Genomic DNA, 12,485 nt, shown 5'->3' on the forward strand with positions numbered 1-12,485 from the left:
GCTTACCCTATTGGAATGTCAGCAGATTGTGCACTGATCTGACAGAAAGAGGTGAGCTGAGGAGTGGGTGGTTTTTGTTTTCCTGCTTTTCTAATAAATCTGTTAGTAGTTTTCCAGTCACTTTCTGATCTACATGGTAAAGGATGTCCCATAATTTTAGAGATATTGTACATATTAAAAAAAACTAATAGGAAGAAAAAGCCATTCAACAAATATTAATATTGTAAAGAAAATGTTTTATTATAATATTTAATGAAGATGAGCAGCAATGTTAATACAAAATTCTTTCTCAAGCCCTCTGACAGACCTCAAGCCCATTTTCCCCCTTCAAGTTTAGGAAGGTACAAGTAAAACACTTTTGGGGGCACAAAAGACAAAAAGTTTCTTGTTAGGGTGTATAGTAGCCCCAGGATCTGCAGCACCCCTTTGGAGGTCATATGGATAAGATGGAACCACACCTCCCCAAGGCAGTTTCCATAACCTCTATGGAGAAGGTGACCAAGAATTTATCATGCAAACCAGGACACGGCTGAGAGTGAGAGGATGCTGTTAATAATCACACCAGAACACCAGGTGCAGGTGAATCACGAGTGGCAAACCAGGACACACCCAATAAATACATCTTTGTAGCTCTAAGATTTAAGGGCAAATCAGGCATTGGTACGTTGGTTCTCACTCCAATGTGGAAGACTCATTGCAAGAGAATTTTGCATGAGGAGTTTGCAAGAGGCCTGGGAGGGAAGCCCATGTGCTCTGGAAAATGTGTATCTTGTGTGTTTACCCTTTTAAATAAAGGTAACTATGGTTTGAACAGATCAATTATATACAGTTAACATAAACTCCCCCCCCACATTTATCTTTTTAAGAATTTTATTCATTTTCTTCCTAGAGAAGGCGTGTATTTTAGAAGCAAATGCCTTTGCCCCCTCCCTTTTTTAAGAGCAGATATCCCCCCAAACTTACACAGAAAACTCCAACCTTATTTTTTTCCTACTGAATGTATTATTTATTTTTAATTGTGGTAAAAGACACATAAAATTTACCATCTTAACCTTTTCCAGTGTACAGTGCAGTAGTGTTAAGTCTACTCATCCAACCTTACCTTGCAGATCAGATGATTAGCATACTAATGAAAGAAATACTACTAGTAAATGCAATATGAGTTTGAACACAGGCTTATAGGCAACTAGAAACATTCCAAGATATGCACAAGCAAAGGCAACAATGGCATGGATTCCTCAGAATATGTAGAATTCTCTAGATTTTTAGCCTGTTAAGTTTCTCTCCTTTTTACTGTAGTGAAAGTCTTCTAAACCACTGTATAAATTGGGAAGTTTATGTTGAGCACCTGCTTTGCAAAGAACCTCAACTAATGAAATAAAGTTCAGTTTTCAAGGGAAGTCAAGATAGTTCTGTCATTGTGGAAAACATTATATTTTATGAAACAGTGTACAAACAATGCAAAATAACACTATAAACTATAGACTGTTATATTATTAGTCTTTCGAAAAAGATTTCTGTAAATATGTCATGAAAAAATTTTAAATTCTAGGCACTTCAGGCATTTTCTTTAAAATGTCCCGCATATGCTTTCTATATGATCAAGTCCTGAAGTAATATATCTAATCTTCAGAAGTGCAAAAGGATTCCTAGTTGTAAGTAAAATCTTGTTTTCTTTGAACTACAAAATATTTTTTCTATACCATAAACTGACAGTAAGCATATCATGTACTAGGAATGACAACTGAAGATCAGGGCAAATATTGAGAAGGCCTCATAAAAGAATATACATTCATGTTTTAAAATAAAATATACCTAAAACTATGGCCAATGTTCAGCGAGCCAGGAAGTACCAGTTTGGGCCCTAGGGTTGTTTCTGAAAGGCCTGCCTTCTGGATGGTCAGTGTCTGTGCCTTTCTAGTTGTTAAATATTTTGATTACCATCCGTACTTATAACTCTACAGAGCTACTAATAAACATGAAAAGGCAGCGCAGAAATATCAGACATAAAAAGACATTACAATTACCAACAGGTTGCTGTAAGGAGAAACTCCCGTCTTGTGCTGCTACTTCAGCATTAAATGTCATTATCAATAAAATTAAGAACTCGTTTACCAAAGAGCTTTCCTCGAAGACTGACGAAGCACTGCCACACCAAGAAATGCATTATCTATAATCATTATTAAATGCAGGTGTTTAGAATAGTCCAGTTAGCAATTTTTAAAAAGCTAGTATTTATTAAAGCAAAGTACTGCCTAGAGATGAGCACCTTAGGGGGTCACTTGGCTAGTTGAAGGCTGGGGTTTCGCTTGTATATTCAGTACATAATCATGATGGAAGGAAGAGCGGACAGTGCGATTCATTAGCGGCTGAAGGGGGCGGAAATTGTCCACCATTCTTTTCTCTTTCTCCCCCTCTGAAGTGAAAAGCAGGGTCCGAAACTGTTCAAGCTAGAAACAGAAGTAGGAAGCATAAACAGTTTCAATAGAGTAACAGCTTAACTTTCATTTTTACAATTCTCAAACATTCTTCCACAACGAGACACAGTACTTCTTTCTGGGTAGGAATGCCTTTCACTGCTAGACAGGGAATAAAATGTGTGGGGAGGAGAGCGAGAGGAGGTGGTAAAGCCAATGTGGTACTTGGAATCTGAAGACTGGGGGTCAAAGGCCCTGTCCCCCACATATTGGCCATTTGCCAAGGACAAGTTACTTCATCTTTGATTCTAGGAACCTAATCTTTATTTTTTTAAAGATTTTATTTATTTATTTGAGAGAGAGAAAGAGAGAGCAAGCATAAGTAAAGGGGAACAGCAGTGGGAGAGGGAGAAGCAGGCTCCCTGCAGAGCAGGGAGCCCAACGCCAAACTCAATCCCAGGACCCCGGGATCATGACCTGAGCCAAAGGCAGATGCTTAACTGACTGAGCCACCCAGGCGTCCCTAGGAACCTCATCTTGAAATGGGCAAAATAGCCTACAGGATAACATAGGGAAGACCTGATGCATATAGTAACAGTGCTGAAAATGTTTTGTTTTTTCAAAATGTAACTAAATCATTAACATAAACAATGTATTATTCATTGCTCACCGTACCTGGGCATTGTGGGGAAGGCAGTGTATGTGGATATCTTTTTAACAGGCAGTGGGATACCCCCTACCATCACTGTCCAGAAGAATTTGCTGGGATGATAGAAATGTGCTCTGCATGATTCATTATGGTAGCCGCAAACCACATATGGCTACTAAGTGCTTGAAATGTGGCCAGTGCAACTAAGGAACTGAATTTTTCTGTATTTATTTTTAATTTTTTTAAGTTTATTTATTTATTTTTTAGTAATTGCTACACCCATCGTGGGGCTCACAAGCTCACAACCCCGAGATCAAGACACGCATGCTCTATTGACTGAGCCAGCAAGGTGCCCTGTAACTGAATTTTTAACTTAATTTTTATTTTAATGTATTTTTATATATATATATTTTTAAGATTTATTTATTTGACAAAGAGAGACACAGCGAGAGAGGGAACACAAGCAGGGGGAGTAGGAGAGGGAAAAGCAGGCTTCCCGCCCAGCAGGGGGCCCAATGTGGGGCTCGATCCCAGGACCCTGGGATCATGACCTGAGCCAAACGACTGAGCCACCCAGGCGTCCCTGTATTTATATTTTAATTTAAATGGCCACATGCTGGCTAATGGATTGGACAGTGCAGCTCAGTACAAAAGGAGCAGCCCCAGATCAAGGGCTTGTTCTCTGACATGGCAATAGCATCACTCACCCCCTGGCTTTCTGAGCAACTGTATTTTGGAACACTTGACTTCAAGCCAGCCATAAGACCTTTCCACAACATTTCTCCTCACTCAATCAGGCACACTGCAGCTATGGAGAGAACAGCCTGGGGCACAGTAGGCAAGCATGCTTGGACCAAAGACTTCAGGTCAAGTAGAGCTGCAGAGGCAGGACTGTGACCAGGGGCAAGTGCCAAACATAGTGACCGTACTTGCAAATTACACATATACCCTAATAAATTAAGAACATGCCCAAGTAGTTAAGATTTATTTTTTTTATTCAGCTAATTGCAAAGGATTAGAAATAGCTCAAGTATCAACAATAAGTTACATTAGGGGTGCCTGGGTGGCTCAGTCGGTTAAGCGTCTGCTTCAGCTCATGATCCAAGGGTCCTGGGGTCGAGCCCCACGTCGGGCTCCCTGTTCAGTGGAAAGTCTGCCTGTCCCTCTCCATCTGCCTCTCCCCCTGCTCATGCTCTCTCACCCCTTCTCTATCTCAAATAAATAAAATCTTTAAAAATAATAAGTTACATTAGATCTATAAAATGGACTAGTACATTGCCATAAAAAATGATATTGAAGATAATGCTTATTATCTATAAAATGTTCTACATATCACTGAGTGAAAAGAGGAACAAAATGGTAGGTACAGAATGATTCCATTTGTTTAAGAAACTTATGTATATTTATGCAGATAAAAGACCAAAAGGATTTATGTGTATATGTATAGATAAAAAACCAGAAGGATTTAACCAATGACTGACACTGATTATAGGTTACTGGGATTATAGATGACAGCTAACATTTTTTTTCTCAATGAATTTTCTGTGTTGAGATTTCATTTGAAAACTCCTCACATGGGCCACCGACCCTCTGATTTATTGATTTTACTGATTTATTTTTCAGTGTTACGTCAGTTTTTAAATATGAAGGAGAGACGCAGACTAAACGTATAGGCCACCAAGCCCAGGCTATGACAGTTAAGCTATTTTTTGTCACTTGTTTTTGGTGGTTTTCATCACACAGATTTAAAAAAAAAAATTTCATGGTCTAACTTACTAGTTACTTTCTTTAGGACTTCTGGGTTTGATATGTTAGAAAAGTCCCCTCCACTTGGAGGTATAAAAGATTTCTCTATGCTTGTCCTCGCACTTTTATGGTGGTGTTTTTAACATTTAATATATCTGGAATATATTCTTGTGTGAGGTCTGAATGGTGGATCTAACTTTTCTTCCCCCAATGTTGGCCCAGTTGTCCCCCAACAGCCTTTACTGAAGAATCTCATTCCCACCCCCCCAAATGAGATGAGATGCTACCTTTATCACAAACTAAATTCTCATATGTACTTGGCTGTATTCCTGAACTTACCACTTTCTTCCCTCCAGTGATCTCTTGTGTGCCAGTACCACACTATTTCATTATTGAGGCTTTATAACTTTGTGGATCTAATCTTATCTCTCATTTTTTCTTTCAGAATTTTCCCTGGCTATTTATGCTTGTTTGTTTTTCTGTGTGATTTTAGAAGTAGCACATCTATCTAAAAATCCTATTGACATAGTAAATGAACCACATCAAATTTAGGGAGAATAAACAATTAATGGAGAATAACAACTGAAAGAGAGTTGACATCGAAGTTGTTTCTATGCTGTCTTCTGATTAATAGTGTGGTATGAATTTTATGAATTCTTTTTTTTTAAGATTTTTTTTTTATTTATTTATTCATGAGAGACAGAGAGAGAGACAGAGAGAGAGAGAAGCAGAGGGAGAAGCAGGCTCCCAAGGAGCAGGGAGACCGATGCAGGACTCGATCCCAGGACCCTGGGATCATGACCTGAGCCAAAGGCAGACGCTTAACCATCTGAGCCACCCAGGTGCCCAAATTTTATGAATTCTTTTACGTCCTTCAGGGATGTTTTAAGTTTACATGTTAAATTTTGTTAGGCTTACTCTAAGGCATTTTATATTTTTGTTTCCATTATAAATAGTGTTCATTCTTCTATTATAACTCTATATCATTACATCCTTTAACTGATTATGATTTATATATGTTAAATGCATTGATTTTTATAAATTAATATTATACTCCACTAATTACTAAATTACCTTATTTTTGAAGTAGTTTTTTATTGTTTCTCTAATTTTTTCTTTTTTGGTCTAATTGTATTGGTTACTTCAGGAACATAATACAAAATCGTATATGGTAGGGTGCCTGGATGGCTCAGTCGTTAAGCATCTGCCTTCAGCTCAGGTCATGATCCCAGGGTCCTGGGATTGAGCCCTACATTGGGCTGCCTGCTCTGCGGGAAGCCTGCTTCTCCCTCTTCCCCTCCCCCTGCTTGTGTTCCCTCTCTCACTGTGTCTCTCTCTGTCAAATAAATAAAATCTTTAAAAAAAAATTGTATATGGTAATAATCTTTCTCTCTTAGGCATACTATTTATTTTTGAACTCAGAGCAATCCCTTTTATCAAGTTAGGGAACTCTCCATTCATTTCTATTGTATTTAAAAATTTAAGAAATTGAGGGGCCCCTGGGTGACGCAGTGGGTTGAGCATCCAACTCTTGGTTCTGGCTCAGGTCATGATCTTAGGGTCATGAGGTCAAGCCCTGCTTCAGGCTCCGAGTGCCAAGCTCAGTGAAGAGTCTGCCGAAGTTTTTCTCTACCTCTCCCTCTGCCCCTGTGTGCTTGCTCTCTCTCTAAAATAAATAAACCTGGGGTGCCTGGGTGGCTCATCGGTTAAGCGCCTGCCTCTGGCTCAGGTCATGATCCCGGGGTCCTGGGATCACGCCCCGCATCGGGCTCTCTGCTCAGCGGGGAACCTGCTTCTCCCTCTCCCTCTCCCTCTCCCTATGGCTCTGCCTACTTGTGCTCTCTCTGTCAAATAAATAAATAAAATCTTTAAAAAAATAAGTAAACCTTAAAAAAATTTTAAAACTGAATAGTGAATTTTGCTAATTCCTTTTAACAATATATGGAAATGGTTATATGATTTTTCTATGTAGATTCACTGATATGATAAATTATATTAATATCATTCCTAATAATGAACCATCCTTACTTTGCTGGAATATACATTATTTGGTTGAAGTGTATTATTTCTTCTAATATACTGCTAGCTTCTATTTCTCATATATTATTTTTGCTTTCTTTAAAATATATTCTTCAGAGTGGTGCCTGGGTGGCGCAGTCGGTTAAGCATTGGACTCTTGGTTTCGGCTCAGGTCATGATCTCAGGGTCATGGGATCGAGCCCCATGTGAGGCTCTGTGCTAGGCATGGAGCCTACTTAAGATTCTCTCTCTCCCTCTGCCCCTACTGCTCATGCTCTTTCTCTCTCTCTCTCCCTCTCTAAAATAAATAAATAAATCTTTAAAAAAATTAAATATATTTTTCAATCTTTAGTTTATCTTTATTTTTTGGTCCAATATTTGATGGATGTTGGTATCCGTTATCCTGACTTCATAAAAAAGATTTTGGAAGCTTTTGCTCTTGTGAAAATGCTTTGTAATTAATAAAAAGCCCATAAAGCAAGCATATACAAATATTACTGTAGTTTAGTTAAATTATGAATTAAACAGGATTTTGTTCGTTGACATAGTAATCACCACTTAAACTTACTTTTAAAGAAGTTCAAAACATCTGACTTAGAATTTCTGGACAGACATTGTTGGATTCTGTCTTTATCCTGAGGTTCCAGAGCAAAATTTCCTTATGGATTTTATTTTTTTTTTATTTTTTATTTTTTTAAGATTTTATTTATTTATTTGAGAGAGAGAGAATGAGAGACAGAGAGCACGAGAGGGAAGACGGTCAGAGGGAGAAGCAGACTCCCTGCTGAGCAGGGAGCCCGATGTGGGACTCGATCCCGGGACTCCAGGACCATGACCTGAGCCGAAGGCAGTCGCTTAACCAACTGAGCCACCCAGGCGCCCTCCCTTATGGATTTTAAAGGGTTTTGAGCATATCCATTTCCAGCCTTCATTCTTCCCTTTAAAAGGGTCTTGTTTATATAGAGATTCATATTTATATATAAAATACACAATGCATAAGACATATGTCATTGCCAAATATGAAAGTAAAAAGCTTGTTTCCTAAATTTTAACTCTTCTCTCTAGTTGACTTGAAGCATTCCCTAATTTATATCCAAATTTTAAGACAAGATATTAGCACATTTTAATAAAAATGTATAAGCATTATAAGATATTAACAACTGATGCCAAAGTTGGAGCCTAGCCTTGTTTTAAATGGGCAGGCTAGGATTTCCTCAGACAGAAATGTGGAAAGAACATACCTGATCATGATCAACCTCTATGGGCTGCTTCTTAATGATCCAGGTGACGGACTCGGAGAGTGGCGGGGTAGTCAGGGATCCCGAGTAGGTCCAGTAATCTGGGCAGGCAGGCATCAGGCAGGAAGGATCAAACGACCCAAATTCCACAAGGGTGTCCTGGCCAAGAGAAGAGGTCACCAAGTTATCATCTCGTGGTGAAAATTACTCAGGAATCAGATGATGAAGTGATGAATCTCGGGGAGGCTGGGGACCATCAATGGTCTAGAGGATTTCTGGGTACCTTAGGACAGAATCACGCCCATGCCTTGTTCCTGTAATTAACTATGTAGTTCTGATAGTCCTCCACGGGAACACGGCACAAACCACTTCCTCCCTCCATTCTGGAAGTTTACTGCGGGTGGTCCCCTCTGAACTCTTTGGGAGGCATCAGGCAGTAGCTGGTGCACGAACAAGATTTCTTTTTTTCAAGAGAAACCAACAGAATTCTCCTTTCTGAAAACACAATGCAAATTTGGGGGAGCCAGGCTCCTGGACAAAAAGGGGAGACAGAAGAGAGGGAAGGGAAAAGAGGGAGATAAACAGGGAGAGAGAGGGAAAGAGGTGGTGCGGAGAGAGACCGAGGTGGGGAGGACGGGGGGGGGGGGGAGAGAGAGAGAGAGAGAGAGAGAGAGAGAGAGAGAGAGAGAGAGAGAGAGAGAGAGAGAAGATGCGGACCTCCAGGGAACAGCCCCTTCGGGATTCTGAATCATGAACAGTTAGTCCTGGGGCCTGGACAAAGGTATCCATTCTGAAGAATACGGGTCATTGTTCTTTACAGCCGGCCAAGCCACGTTTCTGTCAAACGCTTCTCTGCTCTCTGCCCGTGGGACGGGAGGTCGAGTCAACAGGGCTGCCCTGGGTGTTTCCACAGGGACTCAGAAGGAGCAGAGGAGGGGACAGAACTGGGTTCCCGAGTCCCCCAGTGCTAGGGCAGGGCAGCAAAACCAAAGGGGTCAGCGTGCACCCACAGAACCACTTCTGCCCCTGTAAGGTGTCCCAGGGCCGGGGGCTCTCAACACACGCATATGAAGTGGCAAGTGCTCTTTCTTGACAACTCGCAATGTGCCTTGTGAGTGTCTCTACTCTTGAGATTAAACATAACATGTATTTCAAGTGACTTAGGGAAAAATAGTATTACCTTATGCTTGATCAATGGCAAAGCATCCACCAATTTCTGTAGCTCTTTGTGATGTTTGCCTAGCTAAAAGAGCAGCAATGAGAAAATATTAAAAATAATTGACATCTCACTTTTGAAATCATGACAGAATGTGAAATAAAATTAGTCACCTGGTGATTACATAAAAACAAACCAATCACACACTTATACACTTAAACTGGTAACTTAGATCACTAAAAACGTCACTGAATTCAATTAGATACAGAACAAATGAGCAGGCTGTTTGCTGACAGGGTCTGCGTGCCTGCAGGGAAACGTGCCCCTGCTCCACTTAAATATCAGTCCTTATGTTGAAATTTTAATTAATTAAAATTAAAAATTTTTCCACCAAGTAGGCCCATTTCGAGAGCTCATTTGCCACATGTGGCTTGTGACTACTCTACTGGACTGTGCATTTTTATACCACTTGAAATATATTCATAGCAATCTTGTATTTTAACCACTGTTCATTTTGTTTCTTTCCTGTTTTCTTAAGTTGAAGTTTAGTTGACACACAATATTACTTTAGTTTCAGATGTACAACATTCCACAAGCCAGTCATTGTTTCTTTTTAATCCCAATACACTTAGATCTTAATATTACAATGTTGTATCTTTTCGTCCTAGGATACAACACATCATTTAAAGTTGGTCAGACTTTCTTACCTTTAAAAATACTCCGATCACAGCCAAACCATGTTCTTCCAATGCTGCATCCTCAAAGTTTTCAAATTTGGCTGCATTCCAATGTACCAAATGCAGCTGAAACACCATTAAAAGCTGGTTTGACACATGACCGCACAGGATCACTCCAAAACAAACAGCCTTATTCAATACGGTATTTTAACATGGTCCCTCACCCAAATAAAGCCGCTGAGAAAAGCATACACCAATCTGGTGCAAAATGAGAGAAATAAATAGGAAGAATTGCATGCAGGAGCAGCAATTGATGTTACTTCTTTTTTAAAAAAAGATTTATCGGGCACCTGGGTGGCTCAGTTGGTTGGACGACTGCCTTCGGCTCAGGTCATGAACCTGGAGTCCTGGGATCGAGTCCCACATCGGGCTCCCTGCTTAGCAGGGAGTCTGCTTCTCCCTCTGACCCTCCCCCCTCTCATTCTCTATCTCGTTCTCTCTCTCAAATAAATAAATAAATAAATAAATAAATAAAATAAAAAATATTTACTTATTTATCTTGGGGGGGAGGGGCCGAGAGAGAGAGAGAGAGAAAGAGAGAGAGAGACTCTCAAGCAGACTCCACACAGAGGGTAGAGCCTGATCAGCGGGACTCAATCCCAGGACCCTGAGATCATGACCCAAGCCAAAATCAAGAGTCAGCCACTCAACTGAGAAGCCACCCAGGCACCCCTAATATTACTTCTGAATAGAGAAAAATAAAAAAATAAAAAAATACAACAAGGTAAGTAATATTTCAGTGAGGGAGCAACATCTGTCCATTCCCATACTGATTTGCATGAAACCATCATATCCAAAATCTATTTGCATCCTAAGGAGAGAGGTTTATGTTGAGAGAAATAGATTCTCTCTCCATGGGAATTAGACAAGAGTTGAAGACAAATTTCTTTGAGGGATAACCACTTAAAATGTGCTTCTTTTTAAGGTAACATCTAAAACTAAATTAGGGGAAAAATTGTAAGAAGAAATTCTACTTCCTTATGCCTTCCCTATACTTCCCTACAAATTATTTCTTGTCCATCATTCACGAATGCATCATCACCCAGCCTCCCAAGTAGACCCTCAAGGTCACGGTTCACTTGTTCCTCTCCTCTCCTGAAGTGGACCCTGCCTCCAAGTCCTGTGCCTTTTTATTTCAGAAATGCCTGTTAAATCTTGCTCTTTTCCTCTATTTCTATCTCCACAGCCTTCCTTGAGGCTCCTACCAATTCTCACTTGGATTAATTCAACCTGGTGGCCCTGCATGGTGGCCTGAGTTATAACTTCAGGCTATAATTTGAGCCTAGCTTAGAATTCTGGAAGGATTCTGTTTTAGGATCTTAAGGTTCATTTCTGCTCTGTTATTTGAGATGAGGGCAGATCATCATGTTTACATGTATAAACTGGGAGTAATCACATATGCCTGAGAGAGCGCTTTAGCATTTATAGGACCCCCCGCCCCAATTTTTCCTGAGGCTGTCTTAGAAACACAGCACTGTCCCCCCCTCACAGTTGTCACTGCTCCCAAGCTGCTCAACATACCTCTGCCGGGTAACATTTGCTGTCCACGGTGTGCTCGGAGCCCCAGGCATCGATGGCACCCCAGTGAAAATGGAATTGCTTCAATCGGTAGTTGTGCTCCAGGGGTCCTCCCTCGATCACTGAAATGGCACGCCCAACAATTCAGGGGACAGTTTTTCATACCATGGAGGAATGTGGGGGGGGGGGAAGGCCAGAGCTTTGGGTGGACCTTCTACATAAACCTGTCTTAAGTGGAGCCCACTTAGATATTAGATACAAGTGTATAGAAACTTGATTTCCACACAGTCAATACAGGTATCAGGGCACGACCTGCACTCTGAAAGACACTGAAATTTAACGGCACTCCAAGCTACCTACAACTGTTATAGGCCAATTCTTGACTTATTTTTATATTCTATATTTACTGTGCCCACTTTTTTTTTTTACAGGAACATGAAATAAGTTTAAGGGTTTTATTATCAAAGTCTTGTAAAACAATTTTAGAAACTGTACATCAACATGGCATAGACTGTAGCCTACTTTAGTTTCTACCGCATAGAAGTGAAGCTTGAAACTCCTGTAACTAAGAACCCAGCCGCATTTCACATGCCATCACTGTGTGCATCAGACTACTATTGCAGTAACAGTAACAAAAGGTATTGGTTTTATACTTGAGGTCAAATAAAAAGTACCTTATAAAGTACATCTGTCTTATTATGAAGGTCCATTTAAAATGCACTACCCCCTTTTCCAATACTGAGATGAAAACAAATTAATGAAAGAGTGGAAAATTGAAAATCAGGACAAGAGACGACTTTCTTTTACAGATGGACTCAGGCAGATAGCTTTCACTGCCGTAGAGGTGGGATAAATGATTTCAGGGAAAAAAAATTCCTAAACACCTTAATGAAAAAGTATATGACTCTACTTCAAAATATGCTACTTATTCACCGCCAAAGACAGTTTCATTTGAAATCTTGTTTCTGTAATTAAAGCCTAGTCGGCCATTAAAAAAAAATGAGT

At 40.1% G+C, this 12,485-nt stretch overlaps 1 protein-coding gene across 1 annotated transcript in view; it reads right to left on the bottom strand.

The window, feature by feature from the left end:
* Nucleotides 1-215: 215 nt before the first annotated feature.
* Nucleotides 216-12,485, bottom strand: part of LOC113930760 (carbonic anhydrase 5B, mitochondrial) — a 40,392-nt gene continuing 28,122 nt past the window's right edge. The window contains exons 4-8 of the mRNA XM_035725689.1: nucleotides 11,484-11,602; nucleotides 9,933-10,028; nucleotides 9,250-9,312; nucleotides 8,073-8,228; nucleotides 216-2,450 (exon numbers count right to left, since the gene is read on the bottom strand). Of these exons, the coding sequence (XP_035581582.1) occupies nucleotides 2,271-2,450; nucleotides 8,073-8,228; nucleotides 9,250-9,312; nucleotides 9,933-10,028; nucleotides 11,484-11,602 (614 nt within the window). The 3' untranslated portion in view covers nucleotides 216-2,270. The remainder of the gene's footprint in view (nucleotides 2,451-8,072; nucleotides 8,229-9,249; nucleotides 9,313-9,932; nucleotides 10,029-11,483; nucleotides 11,603-12,485) is intronic.

The sequence above is a fragment of the Zalophus californianus genome, chromosome X (genome assembly GCF_009762305.2).
Source record: "Zalophus californianus isolate mZalCal1 chromosome X, mZalCal1.pri.v2, whole genome shotgun sequence".
Lineage (NCBI taxonomy): Eukaryota > Metazoa > Chordata > Mammalia > Carnivora > Otariidae > Zalophus > Zalophus californianus.